The 21,152-nt window shown below is 42.1% G+C and overlaps 1 protein-coding gene across 1 annotated transcript in view; it reads left to right on the plus strand.

Annotated features, from left to right (window-relative positions):
• The window catches only part of LOC309545724 (cell surface glycoprotein CD200 receptor 1-A-like), a 108,923-nt gene that overhangs the window by 64,838 nt on the left and 22,933 nt on the right, over positions 1–21,152 (plus strand). The window contains exons 2-4 of the mRNA XM_082245059.1: positions 9,530–9,832; positions 14,829–14,999; positions 16,630–16,698. Of these exons, the coding sequence (XP_082101185.1) occupies positions 9,530–9,832; positions 14,829–14,999; positions 16,630–16,698 (543 nt within the window). The remainder of the gene's footprint in view (positions 1–9,529; positions 9,833–14,828; positions 15,000–16,629; positions 16,699–21,152) is intronic.

The raw sequence follows: 21,152 nt of genomic DNA on the forward strand, positions 1-21,152 counted from the left end.
AAAAATGTCTTACTTTACAACCCCTTTAAGCACATATTCAAAAGCTCTTGTGATCATCAACATGAAGACAAAGCAGCATGGAAGTAGTAGTACAGTAGTAGTGTAGTGGTGTGCCCCTTTATCCAGATGCAGGTGCAAGTCCCTTTAACTCAATTCCCCACAATCCTCTGGGCTCCCAGCATCCCCTGAGTTCCAGGACACGCCCAGGGAGTATAAATGCCAGCTCCGCCCAGCTTTCTGTGCTCAGAGAGATCCTGCCTGATGGGACAGCAGTGACTGGGCAAGTGAGCTGTCCCCAGGTGCTGGGTCCTCATTCGATTAGTCTGGTGTGTGGGCCACCAGCAGTGAGCACAAGAGCACGCAGCATCTATCCAAGCCCCAGTCACTGGAGAGGACTCTGTTACAGTCCATGTGGAGAAATTGTCCAAGCAGTCGGTTGGTCCTATCTATGGCCCCCAGAGCCTCCTGACTGAAGTCAGCATCAGCAGTTCCAGTGTGAAGTCTGTGCCAGCAGGAAATCCCCTCAGCTCACAGTCTGCTGAATGAACGATTAATCTATGGAACACGTGGGAATCTTCTGCTCCTATCAGTAAACTGAGCTCAGAGCACTCTGCTGCCACTCAGTGGCCATTAGTAGAATTGCAATATACTTGTTTTCATATGTTTTATGACTGTTTCCCCCTTCCTCATATTGCTGTTTTGTACTGCAAACCCCTGTCCACATGATCTCCTGTGTAATCTACATTGGTTTTCATTGTTAAGTAAAGTAGAAATTGCACATTACCACTGGTCCGATCATTTGGCTGATACCGTTACATTACAGTAGTAGTAGTAGTGAAAAGTAACATGCACAAAGTTGGGTCATTTTTTTTCACACGTACAAGCTTGCCTTTTTGTTTAAAGAATATGTAAACCCAACATCTCCACACTAGGCGGGAGAAAACAGCGTGGTCAGTTTTTTAGCTGTGATGGGAACTCAGCCTGCTCTCCTCCAATGATCAGACTTGTGCTTACAAGACCCTCTTGCACAGTAATTTACTGAGAAGACCAGTGTGATGCTGTTTCTCCTCCTCCAGCTCTTTAAGATCCTTATGCAGCTGAGAACAGTGGGAATGTGATCATTAAAAAAAAGGGGAAAAAAGGAATTTATAATGTTTTTATATGTATACACAAATGTTTTGCCTTTTATTTCTATTTTAACTGAATGGGTTATTTTACAAGGTGAAGTTTTACATATACTTCAGGTAAAAACTTTTTTATGCCTTCCCTGATGTGTGTAAATGGTTACTGAAATAGAAAGCAGAAGTCTCAGGTAAGAAACAAGAAAGTGCTCTGAGTCAGTAGAAAACATGACAAGCATTTACAAGTCATTTTCTTTCTTGACTTTACAGTTCTTATAATGTTAAGGTGCAGTGTGATAGCAATTTTTGGAAAATGTTCATTCTGTAGGCAACAGTACAAAGGGGACTCCTCTGTTTTCTAGATTCTAGATGACACAGAAATTATTTTTCACCCATCAAATGCATCTCGCAAGCGCTAAAAGCATTTCCTGATTGTCAGGGACCTTTCCAGGTTCATTCGTTATTGCTGAATAACACATGTGCAAAAACTGTAGCTGAAAGCCTACAGTTGGGGCTCTGATTGTAGAACCCCAGTCCCCTAGAATATATGGACACCCTATATGGCTGGATATATACAGTATGGCCACAGCACCCTCTTGTTAGCAAATGTAGAATAAATATAACAAGAGAATGAATACCAAATATGTATATTTTATAGCAATCAATAACATATTCTACTAGTTTCAATAAGAGCCGGTTCACACAGGCGCGACCCGACTTGCCAGGGGGCGACCTGTGAAATCTCGGAGCGGCCGGCACGGACTTCATATCATTGAAGTCAATGCAGGTCGCTCCAGGTTGCCCCAAAGAAGCTCGGGACCCTTTTTCTAAGTCGGAGCGACTTGTGTCACTCCTATTAGAACGGGTCCTGTGCTACTCTATGGCAGGCGACCCACGGCGACTTGTCAGGCGACCAGGTCGCCCCAGTGTGAACGGGGTCTAAATCTGACTAGTATTTTAATCAGGTGAAGACGAGGCCTATTCTGACACTTCTCTCCTATATGTAAAAATCATTGCTTTATTTTTACCAGGAAATACTTAGAACTCTAAACATTATATCATTATACATATTTTTAAAGCAAAGGCCCTAGAGATGGCGAACCTTGGCACCCCAGATGTTTTGGAACTACATTTCCCATGATGCTCATCTATACTGCAGAGTGCATGGACATCATGGGAAATGTAGTTCCAAAACATCTGGGGTGCCAAGGTTCGCCATCACTGCTAGAGAATAAAATGGTAGGTGTGGCAATTTCTTATGTCAGATGGTATTTGCGCAGCAGCTTTTCAAAAGCTAAATTTTATTTAAAAATACACTTTATTGAGTTTTAATGCACAAAAACACAATATTTTACACTATTGTTTGGTAAAATATAAAAGATGATGTTATACCAAGTAAATAGATACCAAACATGTCATGCTTTAAAATTGAGCACGTCCATAAAAAGGCAACAAACTAAAAGTTACTTGACGACCAGGCTTATTCTGATACGTCTCTCATACTGTATTTATTTTTGGCTAGAAAATACTTAGAACCGCAAACATTATATCACCATATATCCACTTGACCTTCGGAAAATGTAACCCCCTTCATGACCAGGTCATTTTTTGCAATACGGTACTGCATTAATTTATTTGACAATTGCGTGGTCATGCAACGCAACGCTGTAGATGTATGAAATTTAAGTCCTTGTTTTCCAATAAATAGAGCTTTCTTTTGGTGGTATTTGATCACCACTGGGTTTTTTATATTTCGTGCTATAAACAGAAAAAGATCAACAATTTAGAAAAAAAAATAACAATATTTTTTTACTTTCTGCTATAAAACACATCCAATAAAATAAAAAAAAAATCAAATTTTCTCATAAATTTAGGACAATTTGTATTCTGCTACATATTTTTGGTAAAGAAAATTCCCAATAAGCGTATATTGATTGGTTTGTGCAAAAGTTATAGCTACAAACTATGGGATATATACTGGAATTTGTATTTATTTATTTCTTAATAGTAGTAATGGCGGCGTTCAGCGACTTATAGCAGGACTGTGATATTGTGGCTAACAATCTAACACTAACTGACACTTTTGGACCTCTCGGCGGACCTCAAGACACTGGCGGGAACTTGGTATGCTCAGGTACACCCCACGGGAATACCATAGAAGAGCCATCCGTCGGGAGGGGAGGCCCATTTGAAATGGATATAGGCCTATTAAGGCATTCTACCCGGCTGGGAAGTATATCCTTTGGGATTACATCTTCCATAGGAGGATTGCTGCAAGCTTCAAAATATATATATTATTGGAACTCTGGGTAGACAATTATGATCCTACGATTGAATTAATACACTTACGAAAGGAGTATCAATAGCTGTAAAAATAAACCCTTGAAAAAACTGGAACTCCAGGTTCTCATTCGTTTTTAGAAATTGTCTGTATGGTACTGAGCTCCTGAAGAAGCGCAGAAGTGGCTCGAAACATGTCGGGCTGACCGTACCCCAATATCAGACACGTGGTCATTGTGTTGGACGCCCACCATAGTTGGTATATAGGAAGTCCCTGGCCAAGGAACCCAAAGTTACTATCCATAGGCGACTCTATGTAAATCAAAAATGGTAACTTGTAAAGGCTTTCAGAGGAGATAAAATTATTGCTCTTGATCTGACCGACATATGCATTAGCTCCTGCATGCGAGCAAAGGGGATGGGGGCGCTTTAAACAATTTTTTATTATTTTTTATTTTATTATTTTTTTCACTGTAAGTTTCATATTTTTTTATCACTTTTATTGTCATCCCATGTGATAGCAATAGGCAATGACAGGTCCTCTTTACTGAGACATCTGAGGTGTATTAGACCCTAGATGTCTCCTCTGCCCTCAAAAGCTTTGTGTCATATCAGGATCAGTATGATCTGATGCTTTTTACAAACCACTAATGGTTTGTTTACAACCAGTGAAACCGAATGTGACAAAATACTCATTGCTTTCGGTTTCTTAGACCATAGAGATAATTGGGGCCGTTCCAGTCCCTGGTCAGCTCTATGGTCAGCTAGTGAAATGGCCAGCTACAAGCCACTAGGATTGTTTTTACAAGAACGAGCTCCGCTGGCTTTAAAAAACAATACCAGGATGATGCCTGCAGCTGTGGGCATCATCCCGCTATGACCACTTAAGTTGGGTACGTTGCCCGGCGGCAAGTGGTTAAAGTGGAACTAAACTCCCCCCACCACCCCATGGATTTTTCCCCACTTACCTGTATTGATGTGTTTTCTTCAAAGCACATACTCACCCATGCAGAAAATCCAACATTGTCCCACTGCGATCCACTATTCAGGGGCCACAAAGCAGGTCCCGTGCTGCCATCTTGGTCCTCTCCAGCTGGCTGCCTCCTCCAGGTATAAGCAGCAAGCTCTGATGATGCACCAGACCTGTCCCTGGCTTGCCTCTGACCTGTCCTCTAGACCAGTGATTTTTAACCTTTTTTTAGTCAAGGCACCTTTTAGACTTGCACCAGTCTGAGGGCTTGTTCACACCAGGAGGTGCATTTGAGCGCGATTGCTTATTTGCATGTCCCCACATCTTTCGTTTTTAATTAGGCTGCTCTATGCTTGTGAAACATGCAAAAAGGTACTGGCATGATTTTTAAAATGAGCCCCACCAAAAAGATGGTACTGCAGTACCATGCGTTTTAGTGGATGCAAATATACATGCAATTGATCGGTGCCATTAAGAAAAAATGGTACCTGCACACAACTGCAAAAGGCAATGCATTTTTGTGTGGTGTAGGAAGATGCATAATTTCACATGCCTTACCACACTGCACCCATTGTGAAAAAGCCCTAAAATGTAGTTTGCAGGGCAGATTTAAGTGCTCAGTTGGTTGTAAATCCCCTCAAATCCCCCCTGCTAGCACAAATTGCCCTCTCAAATCTCCTCTCCTAGTACAAATGACCCCCTCCTAGTACAAATCCCCCACTTCTAGCACAAATTTTCCTCATTCTAAATCCCTCCCAGCACAAATACCCCCTCCTAGCACAAGTCCCCTTCATAATTCCCCCCTCTAGCACAAATCCTCCTCCAAAATTCCCCCTCCTAGCACCAACCCCCCTCCAAAATTCCCCCTCCTAGCACGAATCCTCCTCCAAAACTGCCACTCTTAGCACAAATCCCCCTCCAAAATTCCCACTCCAAGCATAAACCCCCCCCCCCCCCCCGCCCCTCCAAAAGCCCCCCTCTTTGCCCTTGCCACAGCTAAATTACACACAGCCCTGTAATGTCCGATCATTATAGATTTCCACTGTTGACTTCTGTGTGCAGAAGAGCAGAAGAGATCACATCTGGCATCCTCCCGGCTTTCTCCTCCTCTATGTTGTTCTCTGTACTTTTGCTAGAAAAATTTAAAGCTGTGCAAGCCGTCTGACCTGCCCCCTTAACCTCCCTGGCGGTATGATTCTTTTGGATTTTAGGTGCTGAAAGCGGTACCATTATTTTGCATGTAATTCTTGGAATGAGCAGCCAAAACCAACTGTATACATTTATTATATGTATATATATACGTATATATATATATATATATATATATATATATATATATATATACATACTGTATATTATGTATACATATATTATATATATAGATATATATATATATATAATGTATACAGTTGGTTTGGGCTGCTCATTCACAAGAATTACTTATATATATATATATATATATATATATATATATATATATATATATATACAGTATATACGTGTATATATATATATATGTATGTACATCCTCTCAGTCCCTAATGTAACTTAACCTAGAATCTCTCTGCTCAGGTGCTTACTTATCTCTTTCTGATGATGGTGGCCTCCTCTGAGTTTACAGCCTTCTGCCCAAAATCATCTTCTGCACTACCAGCATCTGTGCAGTAACTTCCCATGGATTTCAATAGGGCTGTTCTCCAACACTAGAGGTAGTAAGGGTATGAATAGTCTGGGGGGAGGGTTTTTAAAGGTGAACTGGTCCTTTTAGGTCTTTTGAGCCAAAAGTCTTCGTTTTTAGAGTAGGGAAGGTTCAAACCTCTGTAGCACTGTCCCCGTAGGGCTTGCTGTGTGATAACTTCTTGGGTCCCCCTCTGATTACCTGCAAACGGTCACTAAGGGATTTTTCACACATCTATCCTTACTCCCAGTTGCTCGTTACTCAATAAACAGTCCAGGTAATTCGTTTTTTTTGTAATTTTTTTGGAACTTGGTTGGGAGAAGGGAATAGTGGAATACTCCAACTTCAACTATTCATAGTAGATAAGGACAACTCTCACTTGGCCTCACCAGATTATTTGTGGAAGCAGACACACTGCTTTGACCATACTGCCACTTGTATGGAAGAATTAAGTCCTCTTGCTTTCTATACCAGCAGACTTGATGCAACTACATTATCTTCAGGACACTCTCTAGCATCCCCTTGACTGACACACGTCCCCTGACTCTTCTAGCAGAAGTGCTGGCTCTCACAGGACAGGCCCCATGACACAGATCTGTACTCACTGTAGGCAGAATCAGATCCTTTCCAGTGTCTCTCTTCCAATCAGTTCTGCAGGACCTCTGGGTTCAGCTTCTCTCTGACTCTCAGGCCCTCAGGTCGACCACCTGAGGCCGCATTACAGTTTTTTAACTAGTAATGGCGGGCGGCGATCTGCAATTTTTTTTGCGGGACTGTGACATTGCGGCGGACAGATCGGACCCTTGAATGACATTTTTGACACTTTTGGGGGTACCAGTGACATTACTACAGTAATCAGTGCTAAAAATATGCGCTGTTACTGTAAAAATGACACTGGCAGGGAAGGGGTTAACTTTTATTGGTGATCAAGGGGTTAATGTATGCCTGGTGCTTACTAACGTGTGTGGGGGGAGGGGACTGTGTGACACAGACACTGATCGCAGGTTCAGCTATGCTGAATCCTGCAATCTGTCCCTGCCTGTCACATAGGAGATCTCCACACTTGATCCCCGACGATCGGGGAAGAGCAGCGGTGATCCTCCCCTGGCCTGACTCCCGCTGTGACTGAATACAGCGGGAGTGAGCCTTCAGCGCCGCGCGCGCAGCGCCCACAAGAGGGGGAGTCCAGCGACGTAGACCTACGACGATAACAAACCACTTTGCCGCAGTAGGGTCAACGTTAGCGGTCGGCAAGTGGTTAAATAAATTCCTTGTGCTGTGTAGTCACGCTCCCATACACCATCCACAACCCACACTGTGTGTTCTAGCAGCTCACCTCACATATAGATCATACAGAATGCTTTATTAATCCCAAAGGGATTCACAGCGCTCTATAGCACTTATTCCTCTCAATGTGTTGCTTCATGATCTCTTCTCTTCTGGCCTCCCATAGAGAACTTACAGATCTCAGCGCATTTACAAATAATACTCCTCCTAATGGGTTATGTGCTCTCCTCTCCTCTGGTCATCATTAGTCATATATAATAAAAATAATCCCCATAGTGTAGTATTTTCCTGTAAAATATTTTTAATAAAAAGTAGTACCTCACGTTCAAGTAAATAGGAATCAGCATAGAAAGATCTCCAGACATCAAACTTGTAAATCTGTCGGTCTCGGCCGCCTCTGGGGTGCACTTCTGACGAACTTCGGACACAGCCGATCACAGATCGTGATAAAGGGCCAATCACAGCAGCCCTTTACCACATGATCAGCTGTTCAATCACTGCTGATCACAATGTAAACAGAGTTGCCGGTTATCAGTGCTGCCCATCAGTGGTGCATATCAGTGCCCATCAGTGGTGCATATCAGTGCCCATCGGTGCCCCTATTAATGCCTCCCCTTCAGTGCCACCTATCAGTGCCTATCAGTGTCTCCTATCAGTGCCCATCAGTGCTGCCTATCAGTGCCCATCAGTGCTGCATATCAGTGCAGCCTCATCAGTGCCCATCAATGCAGCCTCATCAGCGCACATCAGTGAAGGAGAAAAATTACTTATTTGCAAAATTTTATAACTGTCTTTTTTTTCATTGTTTAGCAGAAAAAAAAATAAAAACCATTGGTGATTAAATACCACCAAAAGAAAGCTCTATATATCTAAAAATAAAAAATTATAAAAATGTCATATGAGTACAGCGTTGCATGACCATGCAATTGTCATTTAAAGTGTGATAGTGCTGAAAGCAACTGGTTAAAAATGAAACAAAAATGCCAACCAGACCCTTATCCAGGAAGGCAGCCTGGATTGGCCATGAAAGGAGGGTACAGTAAACCCCCCTCCATTGCGGGGGTTACGTTCCGGACCCAGCCGCAAAAAGTGAAATTCAGCGAAATAGAAAAACCCTATTAAAATGCATTGTAGGCATGTTTGTTTTTACTGTCACTGTACGTGTAAAAGCATAGAAACTCATTTAAACACATAAAAGATACTAAGAGACAGAGCAAGAGCTATGGAAAACACAAAAATCTTTCATTTTTAATGATTTATATAGTAAAATAACATTACAAAAAAAAACGAATTACCGGGACCACAAAAACTGAACCGCGATGGAGCAGGGGATTACTGTATATATGCAGCCCCCTTCCCTGTACCATGTCAGGCCACGTGCCTTTCAACATTGGGGGTACTATGCAAGGAAAGGAGGCAAAGCCTCCCCCCTTGCAAGGCACCTTGTCCCAGTAGTATAAGACAAGGGCCTCTTCCTCACATTTGGTCCCCCAAAAATTATAGGGGGGATTTGTATGAATCTAGAAGCCCCCTTTAGGATAAGGGGGGCCCAGATATCCACTCCCTCCCAGGGGAATGGAATGCATAAAGCATTCCTAAGCCCCCGTTCACACTGGGGCGACCTGTGAGGCGACCTGGTCGCCTTACAGGTCGCCGCAGGTCGCCTCCCATAGGGAAGCTGCGGACCCGTTCTGATAGGAGCGACACAAGTCGCTCCGACTCAGAAAAAGGGTCCGGAGCTTCTTTGGGGCGACCAGGAGGCGACCGCCATAGACTTCAATGTTACGAAGTCCGTGGCGGCCGCTCCGAGTGTGGGGGCTAAATCAAATACAAGATATTCAGGGAGAATTTCACTTTTACCCAAACACAAACAGCAATACTTATTTTACCTGATTGCTCTGTTTCCTTTTTGTCTTCACAGTGATTTGTGTTTTCTAAAATACTTTTTTTTTCCTGTAGCGTAGTTATATTAATAAAATGGAATATTTTTAATAAATGTTATAAGGTCCCGAATTTTACAGATATACTGGTAAATGCTCCTAGAAAGGAACATGCCGATTTATAGATCTTCATTGTGATACTTCCTATGTATAAGTATATACCAATATCTACATCTCAGAATATAGAACATGTAATTACACATGATTGCTTAATTCAACACACAATGATTGGAATCATATTTTCTGATTGCAGATGTTACAGTTGTGGTGGGGAGAAAAGGGAATTCTACACTTCTACAATGTGGAGGAGACCCTGGAGATCTAATAACGGGAGTAATATGGAAGATTCATCACATTAATAATTCTTCATGTTTATTCTCATATGGTGTATTAATAAAAGGACCCCAGATATACAACAACTGCAGCACAAGAATGACATTTACCAATATAACACTGACCATCCACAACACCCAGATATCTGACGGAGGAAATTATACCTGTGAATTGTCACATACTGAAGGAACCTTCATCAATACAACTATTCTACAAGTATTAGGTGTGTTGTGACTTATTTATTTTTCTTTTTCAATATAAAAAAAATGGTTGCTTCTTCAAATATTCAAGGAACAATACACAATTAGAACATTACATTACATCACCTGTAACAAAATGTACAGGATAAAGCAAATAAAGACAGTAGGGTTGACTTACCAAAGGCAAATAAGCTGTTCATTCCCAAGGGAATTTTTATTTTGCATTGGAGTGTGCCCTTATCTGAATGAATGAGGTGAAACTCTGCTGACTTCTATCATTTAATCAGTGCAAGTAAAAAAAAATTGTGTATATATATACATACTTTTTATGTTCCTTGAATGTGATTGGGTATTCTTTACAAAGTGAATTGTCACCACATTCACTAAGCTAAGAGAAAATTCCCTTGAAAAGTGAACAGCCTGAACAGTGAACACTAATGTCTTCTTGTCCATGGCCCCGACTCCCTAATAATCACTGGTACTCCCTCGCTGCTCTTTCCTTTACTACAGCCAGCGACAATACCCAATGCTTCTGGATATGGAGGAGCATGTAACTTCCACGACTGAGGCAATGCCGGGAGCGAATCTCACTGAATAAAGTAAACATACACCAATATAAATAAACAATTAAATGAAAAAAAAATGACCCAGCGTGCTGGAAAGAAAGTGTAAATTGTCCTATTACTGTGTTTTAACAAACCTTCCTAATATCCATATAATATCAATATAATATACATATTGACATGTGCCATGCTCACCCTTATTATTGGAAAACCATATACAGTATAGCTGTGCTGGGCTTTGAATGATTACTACCATAGGAGAAGGAAGCTGGAGACATGGAGTGGGGGGGGGGGGGGGGAATTGTCAGTGTAGCTGGAAGTGCTCTGGGGTCTAAACTCACAGTCTACAATGATCATAGTACAGGTGCCCGCATTAAGTCTACGTTTCCACCGGTGCGACTTGTCATGCAACTTTGGACACACAAAGTCACATGGCAAGTCACAGCCCATTGATTTCAATGCCACCTGTTCCCATCTATGCCACTTTGAAAATCATCGACTTTGAAAAGGTACCTGCACTACTTTGATGCAAATTTTGATGCTACTGATCCAGAGAGTGTAAAGTTGGATCAAAGTCGCACTCTAAATCACAATAGTGGAAACGTAGAACTAAAGCTCCTTTTCCACTAGTGTGACTTGTCATGCAACTTTGTGTGTCCAAGTCACAGCTCATTGATTTCAATGGCACCCATTCCCATCTATGCCAGTTTAACTACTTTAGGACCGCTCACTGTGCTGCTACTGTGGCACAGCGGCTCCCCTGGGTCCAGCGACGTAGACCTACGCCCCTGGACTCCTAGCTGTCTCGGCGGCGCACGCGCACCGCCAGAGGCTCGCTCTCGATGTGTTTAGACACAGCGGGAGTCGGGCCGGAGGAGGAGAGGCGGTGATCACCGTCTCTCTTCCCTGATCATCGGGGAAAGAGTGAGGAAATCCGCCCGCATGTGTAAACAAAGCAGGCGGATCTTCTCTGTGACAGACAGGGAGAGATCACAGGATTTAGCATAGTTAGAACCTGCGATCTCTGTGTCATAGAACCCCCTCCCACCACAAGTCAATAAGCATGAGGCATACAGTTAACCCCTTGATCACCAACAGTGTTAACCCCTTCCCTGCCAGTGCCATTATTACAGTAACAGTGCATATTTTTAGCACTGGTTACTGTAGTAATGTCACTGGTCCCCCCAAAAGTCTCAAAAATGTCAGTCAGGTGTCCGATCTGTCCGCCGCAATGTCGCAGTCCCGCTAAAAAATTTGCAGATCGCCGCCATTACTAGTAAAAAAAAAAAAACAATAAAAGTGACATAAATCTTTCCCATAGTTAGTAAATGCGATAACTTTCGCACAAACCAATCAAAATACACTTATTGTGATTTTTGTTTAACAAAAATATGTAGCAAAAAACAAACTGGCCTAAAATGTTAAAAAAATTAGATTTTTAATTTTTTTTTGGGAATGTTATACAGTATATCAGAATGTGAAAAATATTGTTTTTTTTTTTTCAAAATTGTTGCTTTTTTTTTAAAATAAAAATTGCACAGGTGATCAAATACCACCAAAAGAAAGCTCTATTTGTGGGGAATAAAAGGACATGAATTTTATTTGGGTACAGCGTCACACAACCGCGCAATTGTCCGTTAAAGTAATGCAGTGGCGAGTCGCAAAATGGGGCCTTGTCAGAAAGGGGGTAAAATCTTCCGGTCTTAAAGTGGATAAAAATACACTCATTGAGAATTTTTTTGCCAAAGACAAGTAGCTAAATACATTTTGGCCTAAATATATGACAAAAATTTAATATATTGGATATTTTTTAACCGTCAAAGTAGAAAATGACAATTTTTCGTAAAATTTTTGCTCTTTTTTTTTAATATCGCAAAAAATAAAAAGCGCAGAGGTGATCAAATACCACCAAAAGAAAGCTCTTTTTGTGGGAAAAAAGGACATAATTTTGTTTGGGTACAGCATTGCATGACAATTGTCAGTTAAAGTCGCACAGTGCAAAGTTGAAAAAAGTGGCCTGGTCATTCCGAGCTAAAGTGGTTAAAAATCAGCGACCTTGAAAAGGTACCTGCACTACTTTGATGCAACTTTTGATGCAACTTTGATCCAGAGAGTGTAAAGTTGGATCAAAGCTGCACTCAAAGTTGAATCAAAGTTGCACTCCAAAGTTGCACTCTAGCCTAGTGGCTACATTTCCACTGGTGCGACTCTTATGTTGTGCAATTTAGAGTGCGACTTTGAGTGCAGCCTTGATACAACTTTACACTCTCTGAAACAAAGTCGCATCAAAGTAGTGCAGGCATCTTTTCAAAGTCGCTAATTTTCAAAGTTGCATAGATGGGAACGGGTGCCATTGAAATCAATGGACTGTGACTTGTCAAGCGACTTTGTGTCCAAAGTCGCATTACAAGTTGCACTAGTGGAAACGGAGCCTAAAACGCATTACTCACATGTAATGAGAAATAGAATATGATCTGTATCCTTCTAAACTTTCAAAAATGTTCCTTTGTACCTTATTTCTTTCATATATTGTGCCGGTCACGTGCCCCCCCCCCCCTCCTTCTCTCTCTCAGGAGAAGCTGCTGGCCTAAACAAGGCTATGAAGCCAGGGGGAGATCATGTTCTGTGAAGGATAGGAGGGATGGGGGTGGGGGTGGGGCTGGGCAGGTCTAGGTAGGTCTAGGCAGGTCTAGGCATGCCTGTCTAAGAAAGACCGACAACCTCATCAGGAAGTGAAAGATAGCTTAGCAAATTCAGATAACAGGAAATAGCGGTGAAGAACAGGAAGAAGCTGTTTGTCCAGCTTAGATAAGACTTTCTAAGTTACACAAGCAGCTAGCCAGAAAATGAATAATATCAAAGATAAAGATATTTAACATACTAATAATAGGACATTTTTCATTTTTGACTGGAGTTTCCCTTTAAGAGATCTATACTCTCTGGACAGCACTGCCCAGCCTGGTACCTGTCCACTTCCTGAAATTGCATGATGATTTCACTTTCCCCGCCCTTACGCGTTACGTCAGTAGATATCGCCATAAGGTGGATGTTGGAGCTATTTTCCACTTAAAGAGAAAGATTTGCCATTTGTTATATAAGGTGGAAAGTGAAATTGAAGGAAAAGAGGAGTCCAAAAGGTGGAAAAACGGAGAGCAAGGCTATACCCCCCTAAAAGGGAAGCCGCATCTTTCACCTATGAATCTTTATCAGTCAACAAGAGAGGTTAGAGCATAAGTACAGATGGGTAAAACACTTGGATGAAGCTTGTTATATATCATTGATTACCAATTTCCTTATGAGCGCTGGAGTTGTACTGGTCTATCTATGTATGGACTGGGATATCATCCTGGAAATGTTTGATGTTTAACACTAAATGCACTGTAGTTTTTTTATTTCAATAATAAGTGTGAGCATTTGGTGAGTTACCATCACATTTGTATAAAAGGTGGGCATTGGGAAATTTTGTTGAAACACAGTAAGGCCCCTTTCACACAGTCTGTCCGTCAGACGGACTCTGTTTATCTCAGCGGGGGATCGATCCGCCGATCCCCCACTGAGCAGGAGGATGACAGCTGTTCTCCGCACTGTGCGGAGACACAGCTGTCAGGTCCCCATGCATCTCTATGGGGGAATCAAATGGGAATGGACCGTCGGTCCGTTCTCATCCGATCCCATCCGCTGGTTGGATGGAAAATAGGGTTTCCATTCATCCACATTTGAGGGATCGGATCGGATGTCAGCGGACATATCTCCTCTGACATCCGATGCCCCATAGACATGCATGGGGGGACCGTTCAGATCCGCCAAAAAAACGGACAGGTGGATCTGAACGGTCCGCCTGTGTGAAAGGGGCCACATAAGACAATTTACACTTATTTTATAGCATGCTGGGTCATTTTTTATTTTTATTATGGGTAGGCAGGGGGGTCCCAGTGATGGGAGTGCAGCAAGGGGTTATGGTAGCAGTAAGGCTCCATTTCCACCAGAGCGTATCGTTTTCAGGCGTCTTTTTGGGCTTTTTTCTGGGGGTTTTTTTTATTTTTTTTACTTTTTTCCAGGTGTTTTTTGGGGGGATTTTTTCAGGCGTTTTTTTCTTGCTTTTTTTCAGGCGTTTTTTACAGGTGTTTAGAGGCAGGCGTTGACATCTAACAAAAACGCTTGTAATCTGCCAAAAAAGAAGCTCATGTACTTTTTTGAGCATGGGGCATTTTGCTTCAGGTGACAAAACACTCACATGTGAACAGGGGCCATTGAAATGAATGGAATTTTGTTTGTTGGGGGTTTTGAGACTTCAGAGATGAGCGTTCTACGGGCTGAAATATGCCGAGGTGTGAACAGGGCCTAAGAGGGCCCAGTTGATTATTTGTGCTGAACTTTTCTGTATATACATCAATGTTAACAGCAATATTAATGTAGTCAATAAACATTTATTAATGTGTTTTGTGTTTTCATGTAGCTCAGCCCTCTGTGTCTCTGGATATAAAGAGTGATGGATCTCTGGAGTGTAGAGCCATTGGTGGATTCCCGGCTGCAGAGATCTCCTGGATCCCCCACTCAGATGATATAAACACTACAAAAATGAAAGATTTGAATGATACCTGGACAGTGATCAGCACATACAAGCAGGGCCGCTGATAAGGCAGTACAGCCAGCCCTCCTGTAGGGGGCCCGAGCCTCATCAGTCCAAAATGGGGCCCGGGCACCTGCAGGAGAGGAGAGCTGCTGTACTGTCTTGTGACTCCTGTGAAACCCCTGGCACTGCTGCTAGCTTTCTCCCTCTGTTCTCCAGTCACTTTATTTAACCAGCTGTTCTATGCTGGCTTTGTTCTCGGGCTGCATCCCGATTTTGGAGCAGTGGGGACAGCTAGACTATCTCTCTCTCTCTCTCTGCATTTGCCTTGCAATTGTTACACTGCTGGTGCTGGGTCCTGCAACTTCCCCTCCCCCTGTGATCGGTAATGTACTCTTGCAGCGAGGAAGAAGTCTTTTACCTGCCCCTCCTCCTTCCTGAATCCCGAGCTCTGCTCTCCTGACCTCACCATGCACTTTGTGCACTGTAACCTGCAGTGGCTGAAGGGCTTGAATGTTGTATGTATCTGCTGAAAACGGGGTGAGTGGGGGGGGAGGGGGTGAAGATGAAAAAAGTTCAGAATTCCTGCTGATGCACATCTCCACCAGGCCATTTCTATAAGACACCCCTGAGATCCCATTCACACTAAGCAGAGCAGGAATGCATGTTACCGCTCATATATATATAATTATTTTTTTTTTTTTTAAGCTTGTTTTTTACACATAGGGAAGCCCATTCACTTGAATGGGCTGCCCTACCTTTTGACAAACACACCATAGAAGGTCTAGAACATTTTCAGGTGTGTGGCTTTGCAAGTTTACCACATGATTAAAAATGAATGGCACCACAATCACTATGTGATTTTGCATTACATTTTTAAAATGCGTGAGAAAACATGCGTTTCCCATACACATGTTCAGGAAATGCAGAGTGTTAATGCAGCCTAAGGACTCTTTTACATGGGTGGCTGAGCCATGGATTTACTGCCACCCCTGGCTGTGTATCCGAATCCTAACAATGCAGTCACATAGGGCTGTACACATGCTGTGGCTGAAATGTTTTACTACACAGCTGCTGCAGAGTTGGACATGTAGCACCACCTATCACACTGGGTTCACACTGTTGTGTGGAGCGGCTCACAATAGGGGATCTAGTGCGTTCCTGTTCTCCATTTCAGGAATGAATCAGGCCCAAATTCTTGGCTCAATTCAGACCTGAAACAGACCAGAAAACGCACAGGACTCTTCTGCAAACCGCTCTGCAGCCGCCCCAGAGCTTTGTGAACTGGGTGCATTAAGAGCCAGTCACACTCTCCTGACATACGAATTGGATGCAGAAAAACCCACGTCCAATTCGCATCATTGTGAACCCAGCCTTACCCCCCTTTTCAGTTAAAAGGGGCTGATCTGCAACTGCAAGCCAAACACCTGACTCAGTTGCAGCGTGGTTTCGCAATGTAAAATTACCATTCAGCAATTTTAAAAAAGTATAACAAAATACAGGTGTCAGGAAGCAGAGTTAGCAAGGGTATGATTTCTGTCATGGCTGCAAAACCGCATTGTGACCATGGCATTTTAGCAGAAATGAAATTTGATATTTTTTTTTGGGGGGGGGGGGGGCCCTATCAGGTAGGCTGTAGGGGGCCCCGTAATTTCTAACAGCAGCCCTGCATACAAGTCTGATGTAGACAATCTGACATGTTTTGTGTCTCATCCTACATCTGTGAATCTCTGGAGCCAATCAATTGTATTACCAGGTACAAATGGTGAGTGTATGTAAAGTATGATAAATTCCCCTACCAGACATGGAAATCCAGCCTTCTTCCTCCACATTCAAAGACAAAGTGTTAGATGATTTGTCCTTTTGAATAAAAGGTGAATCTGTAAGTACAGTATATATAAAGCAAACTATTTTCCCTACAAACCCAATAAATGAAGCTTTTTCTCCTCCTTGCCCAGGAACAGTGACAAAAGTTGCCTCTCACTTGACCACAAGCCTGATAATTAGGGATGATCGAACTTTTGAAAAGTTCGGTTCGACCAGAACACCCGAACTTCACGAAAGTTCGTCCCGGATTTCAGAACCCCATTGAAATCAATGGGACCCGAACTTCTGTAATCAAAAAACACCATTTTTAAGCCCTAAAACCCAATAAATGCCCCTAAAAAGTGCCTAGGGTTCTGGGTCATGCCCCATTAACTATTAATCACACAAAAAAAAGTTCTTAAAAATTGTCATTTTTGATAAAAAAGCCAATTATTGAAAAATTAAAAAAAAAAAAAAAAAAAGAGATTTTTTGATTTTTACTTTGGATTTAGTATCTGGGGGGTCTAAAAAAAAAAAGATAATTTTTCAGTAGAACAGGGATGTGGGTCGGGACCCTCCTTTAACTTTAACACCTATATGATCTTTTTTTGGGGTTCTGGACATGCTACAGAGCTGAAACTTCACAGGTACACATTTTAGACCCCCCCAGACACAAAATCACACAAAAAAAGTTCTTAAAAATTGTCATTTTTGATAAAAAAGCCAATTATTGAAAAATTAAAAAAAAAAAAAAAAAAGAGAGATTTTTTGATTTTTTAGTATTTTAGTATTTGGGGGGTCTAAAAAGTGTACATGTGAAGTTTCAGGTCTGTAGCATGTCCAGAACCAGAAAAAAAAAGATCGTTTGTATTAGAAAACTTTAAGCACAGGAATATGGCTTCTCTGCTGTAACACCTTGCCGGTTTAATAGCAGGCATTTTTTTGGGTTCTTTGCAGTCAGGAAAAACATCAGAACTTGTGTATAGTGGTACTGTGCACAAGTTCTGATGTTTTGCCTGCCTCCAAAACCCCCCAAAAAATACCAGCAAAAACACACCTGGGCATTTTTTTTTTTTTGACGCTAGCGTTTTTTTGGCATTTTTTGGGGTTCTTTTGAGGCAGGCAAAACATCTGAACATGTGTATAGGGGGTATATATAGGCATATATGTCTGAATATATACCCCTAGACATATATAGGTGTGATAGTAGCAGAAATATATTACTGTAAATGATTTCATTAGCGCAAGCATTTATTTCTGCTACTATCACACCTATATATGTCTAGGGGTATATATTCAGACATATATGTCTATATATTCCCCCTATACACATATTCAGATGTCATGTCTGACATCAAACATGTCCTCAAAAAAACACTGGCAGTGGCAGCCCCTGCAGCATAAAAAATGCTAGGCTGGTGAGAAGCCATATGCCTGTCCCGAAGCAACTCAGAGAAATGATCATTTCTCTATAGCGGTCACCCTGCTATGGAAGGGTTTGGTCACCCTGCCATAGCAGTCACTGCCAGTTAACCCTACACTACACTACGGTCCCCTGACACTTAACACTTTCCCTACAGAAACTAAATTTTTGAAGCTAACTTAAGTGTAAAGGAGCACTCTAACTACACTAGATATCCCTTTCCTCACACTAAAAATTGCTAAATGACACTTTTAAAGTAAAATTAACAGAACTGCTTCCACTCTCTTCCATGTCCAGTATAACAATGCTGGGAATATGGCGGGGGCGATCTTATATACTGGGGGGCGTATTCACTAATGATTGGTCTAGGGACCCCCTAGTCACTCCAATCACATTCCTAGCATTCTCCTGCCCCCTCAATTGGCTTTTGCTAATGGTTCTGGTCCAATCACGGGCTTTTAAAGCCCATTTCCTGAAGCATTGCATTTTGGGCGGTTCTGGTTGCCGAATTCCGAACTTTTTGGGCAAAAAGTTCTAAATTCGGCCGAACCTCGAACACCCAATGTTCGGGCCGAACCGATGGTGGACCTGAACCGTTCGATCATCCCTACTGATAATGTCAAACTCATTAAAAGTTAAAAGCACCATCCATTGTAATCTGCAGTAAAAAAAATTAAATAGAACAACTGCACACTTACCGGTGTAACTTAACTGGTCACTGTAAACAGAAAGCATCAGCGGAGTTCATGCACTGACGATGGTGCTTTATTTTTATTAATAAAATGGGCTACACTATGAGCACTTTTTAGGGCTCATTGTGGGAATTTTTTTTCATGAAAATGTGATTTGATATCACTATTGGGAAGCAGAAGGTCCTTGGGTGCAGATGCCATACTGAAGTTGTGTATTGATGCCATGACTGGTTTATTCAATCATGATGCATGGGCTAGCCGAGAATTTGGAGAGTATCCAGTCTTACGGGTGGCAGTGTTAGTACATACACTGGTGGAATTAAATCTAATCAAAATGATGATGAAGGGTTGCTTCGGACACTTTATTGATGAACTTTAAACACTGAGACTTTTTTGTATCACTGTATTTAATTTGTATATTTTTTAAACATATTTTGTTTGCGTAGCACTACTCCCTTGGGAGCTGCTGGTTACAGGTTCCCCTGGGTTACCATTAGCAACAGCATGACAGTTCACCGTTTTTCAAAGTGTTTGAGGCTCAGTCAGGAAACAGTCTAGGAGCTTTGGTTTTTGTGTTTTTATTGAGAACTTGGATAGGAGAAGGGAATTAGTGGGATACTCCAACTTGTAAACCTATGCACAATTGGCTGGGACGACTGAATATTGCTGAGTGCTGCAAGGCCGCTGCTTCACCTTGTCATTAGCAGTAAAGTTGTAGTAAATGAACTGTCTGAGGTAAACTGTACTGTACTGCAGAACAATCTTGAGGGCATTTCCTGGCTCCCCCTTTGTTCCTATTTTTCAAGGTTCTCTACACGGCACCCCCTTTACTGTAATACTTCCTGTGTGTGCTAGCTCCGTGATCCCCTGACTTCTCTAGAGTGGTCCCCTCTCCTAGGCAGACCCTTTGGCAAATCTCCTGGTACTCACGGATACTGTTTTTCAAAAGAGACTCTGCCAGCAGCTCCACTTGTCAGCACTTTGGATCCTCTGCAGCTCGGCTCCACTCCTGGTTCACTAGACCGACTGCCTGAACCACCTTCCTTACACTCTGCAGGAGGAGAGACAGCCGTACACCTCTTCCTGGGACTCTGCTTCCTGCCCAAAGATGCCCTGTCACATGCTCCCTGAGTATTTATGGTCAATCCCAGGATGCATTGCAGGAATGCCCTTCCACTGGGAATGCCATAAAACATGATTTGTCACTGGCTAGGTTTCCTCCACTGTCCAACAAGCTCCTTCATTGGATGCAGTGGGGACACTCCCTGAGACCCAGTGAATCACACCTGGAAACATGTGACAGGCAACAATAGATCAGGATCCCCCGATAAGCAGCAGGAGCAATAGATGCTTTCACCTAGCACCTATTAAACTTGGAGGGTGCTACATCTGCAAAATTTCTTTATGTAATTTGTATTACAGTGGCTCAGCCACATTTCTGATTTCCTTGCCACCAGCCCATAGTAGATTCACTGCGGATGGGCAGCACAGGCAAGCCGGACAATGTATCTGTCTTCTGGGTTTGGAGCGTGTATCGGCTGTGTCCAATCACACACAGAGTTCTGTGTTTACAAACACACACAACACTGTGTACGGAAAACAGCGATTTGTCTGTTTCTTCTTGTGAAAAGCAGGGGAAAAAAAACAACCAGATCAGTAAGTAAAAGTAACACACTTAACACTTGTTAGGCACACAGTTAACCCCTTTATTGCCCCTTGAGGTTAACCCTTTTCCAGCCAGTGTCATTAGTACAATATCAGTGTCCAGTATTATCACTGTATTAGTGTCACCAGCAGGATCATTGTCAGCGTCCCTCCCAGCCAGTGTTTGTTAGAAGCAGAATGCCTGCCACACTATTACAGTCACACAATATGTCTCTGATCACTTCCATTACCGGTATAGCATCATAGCTGCATACATTTCAGTATATATACCATAGTTTGTAGATGCTAAACCTTTCACACAAACCAATTAATATACACTTATTGTTTTTTTTTTTTTTTTTTTACCAAAGACATGTAGCAGAATGCATTTTGGCCTACATTTATGAAGAAATCCGATTTTATTGGATGTGTTTTTACAAAAGAAAGTAGAAAATTTTTTTCAAAATGTTTTGTCCTTTTTTATGTAGCACTGCCCCCTTGGGAGCTGCTGAGATTGGATTCCCCTGGGTTACCCATAGCAACAGTCTGTAAAATCTTATCGCTTTAACACTTGGCTCAGACAATGAACAGTCCAGGGGATTTGGTTTTTGTGTTTTATTTTAGAACTTGGATAGGAGAAGGGAT

Source organism: Pelophylax lessonae, assembly GCF_965119305.1.
Source record: "Pelophylax lessonae genome assembly, chromosome: 2".
Classification (NCBI taxonomy): Eukaryota; Metazoa; Chordata; class Amphibia; order Anura; family Ranidae; genus Pelophylax; species Pelophylax lessonae.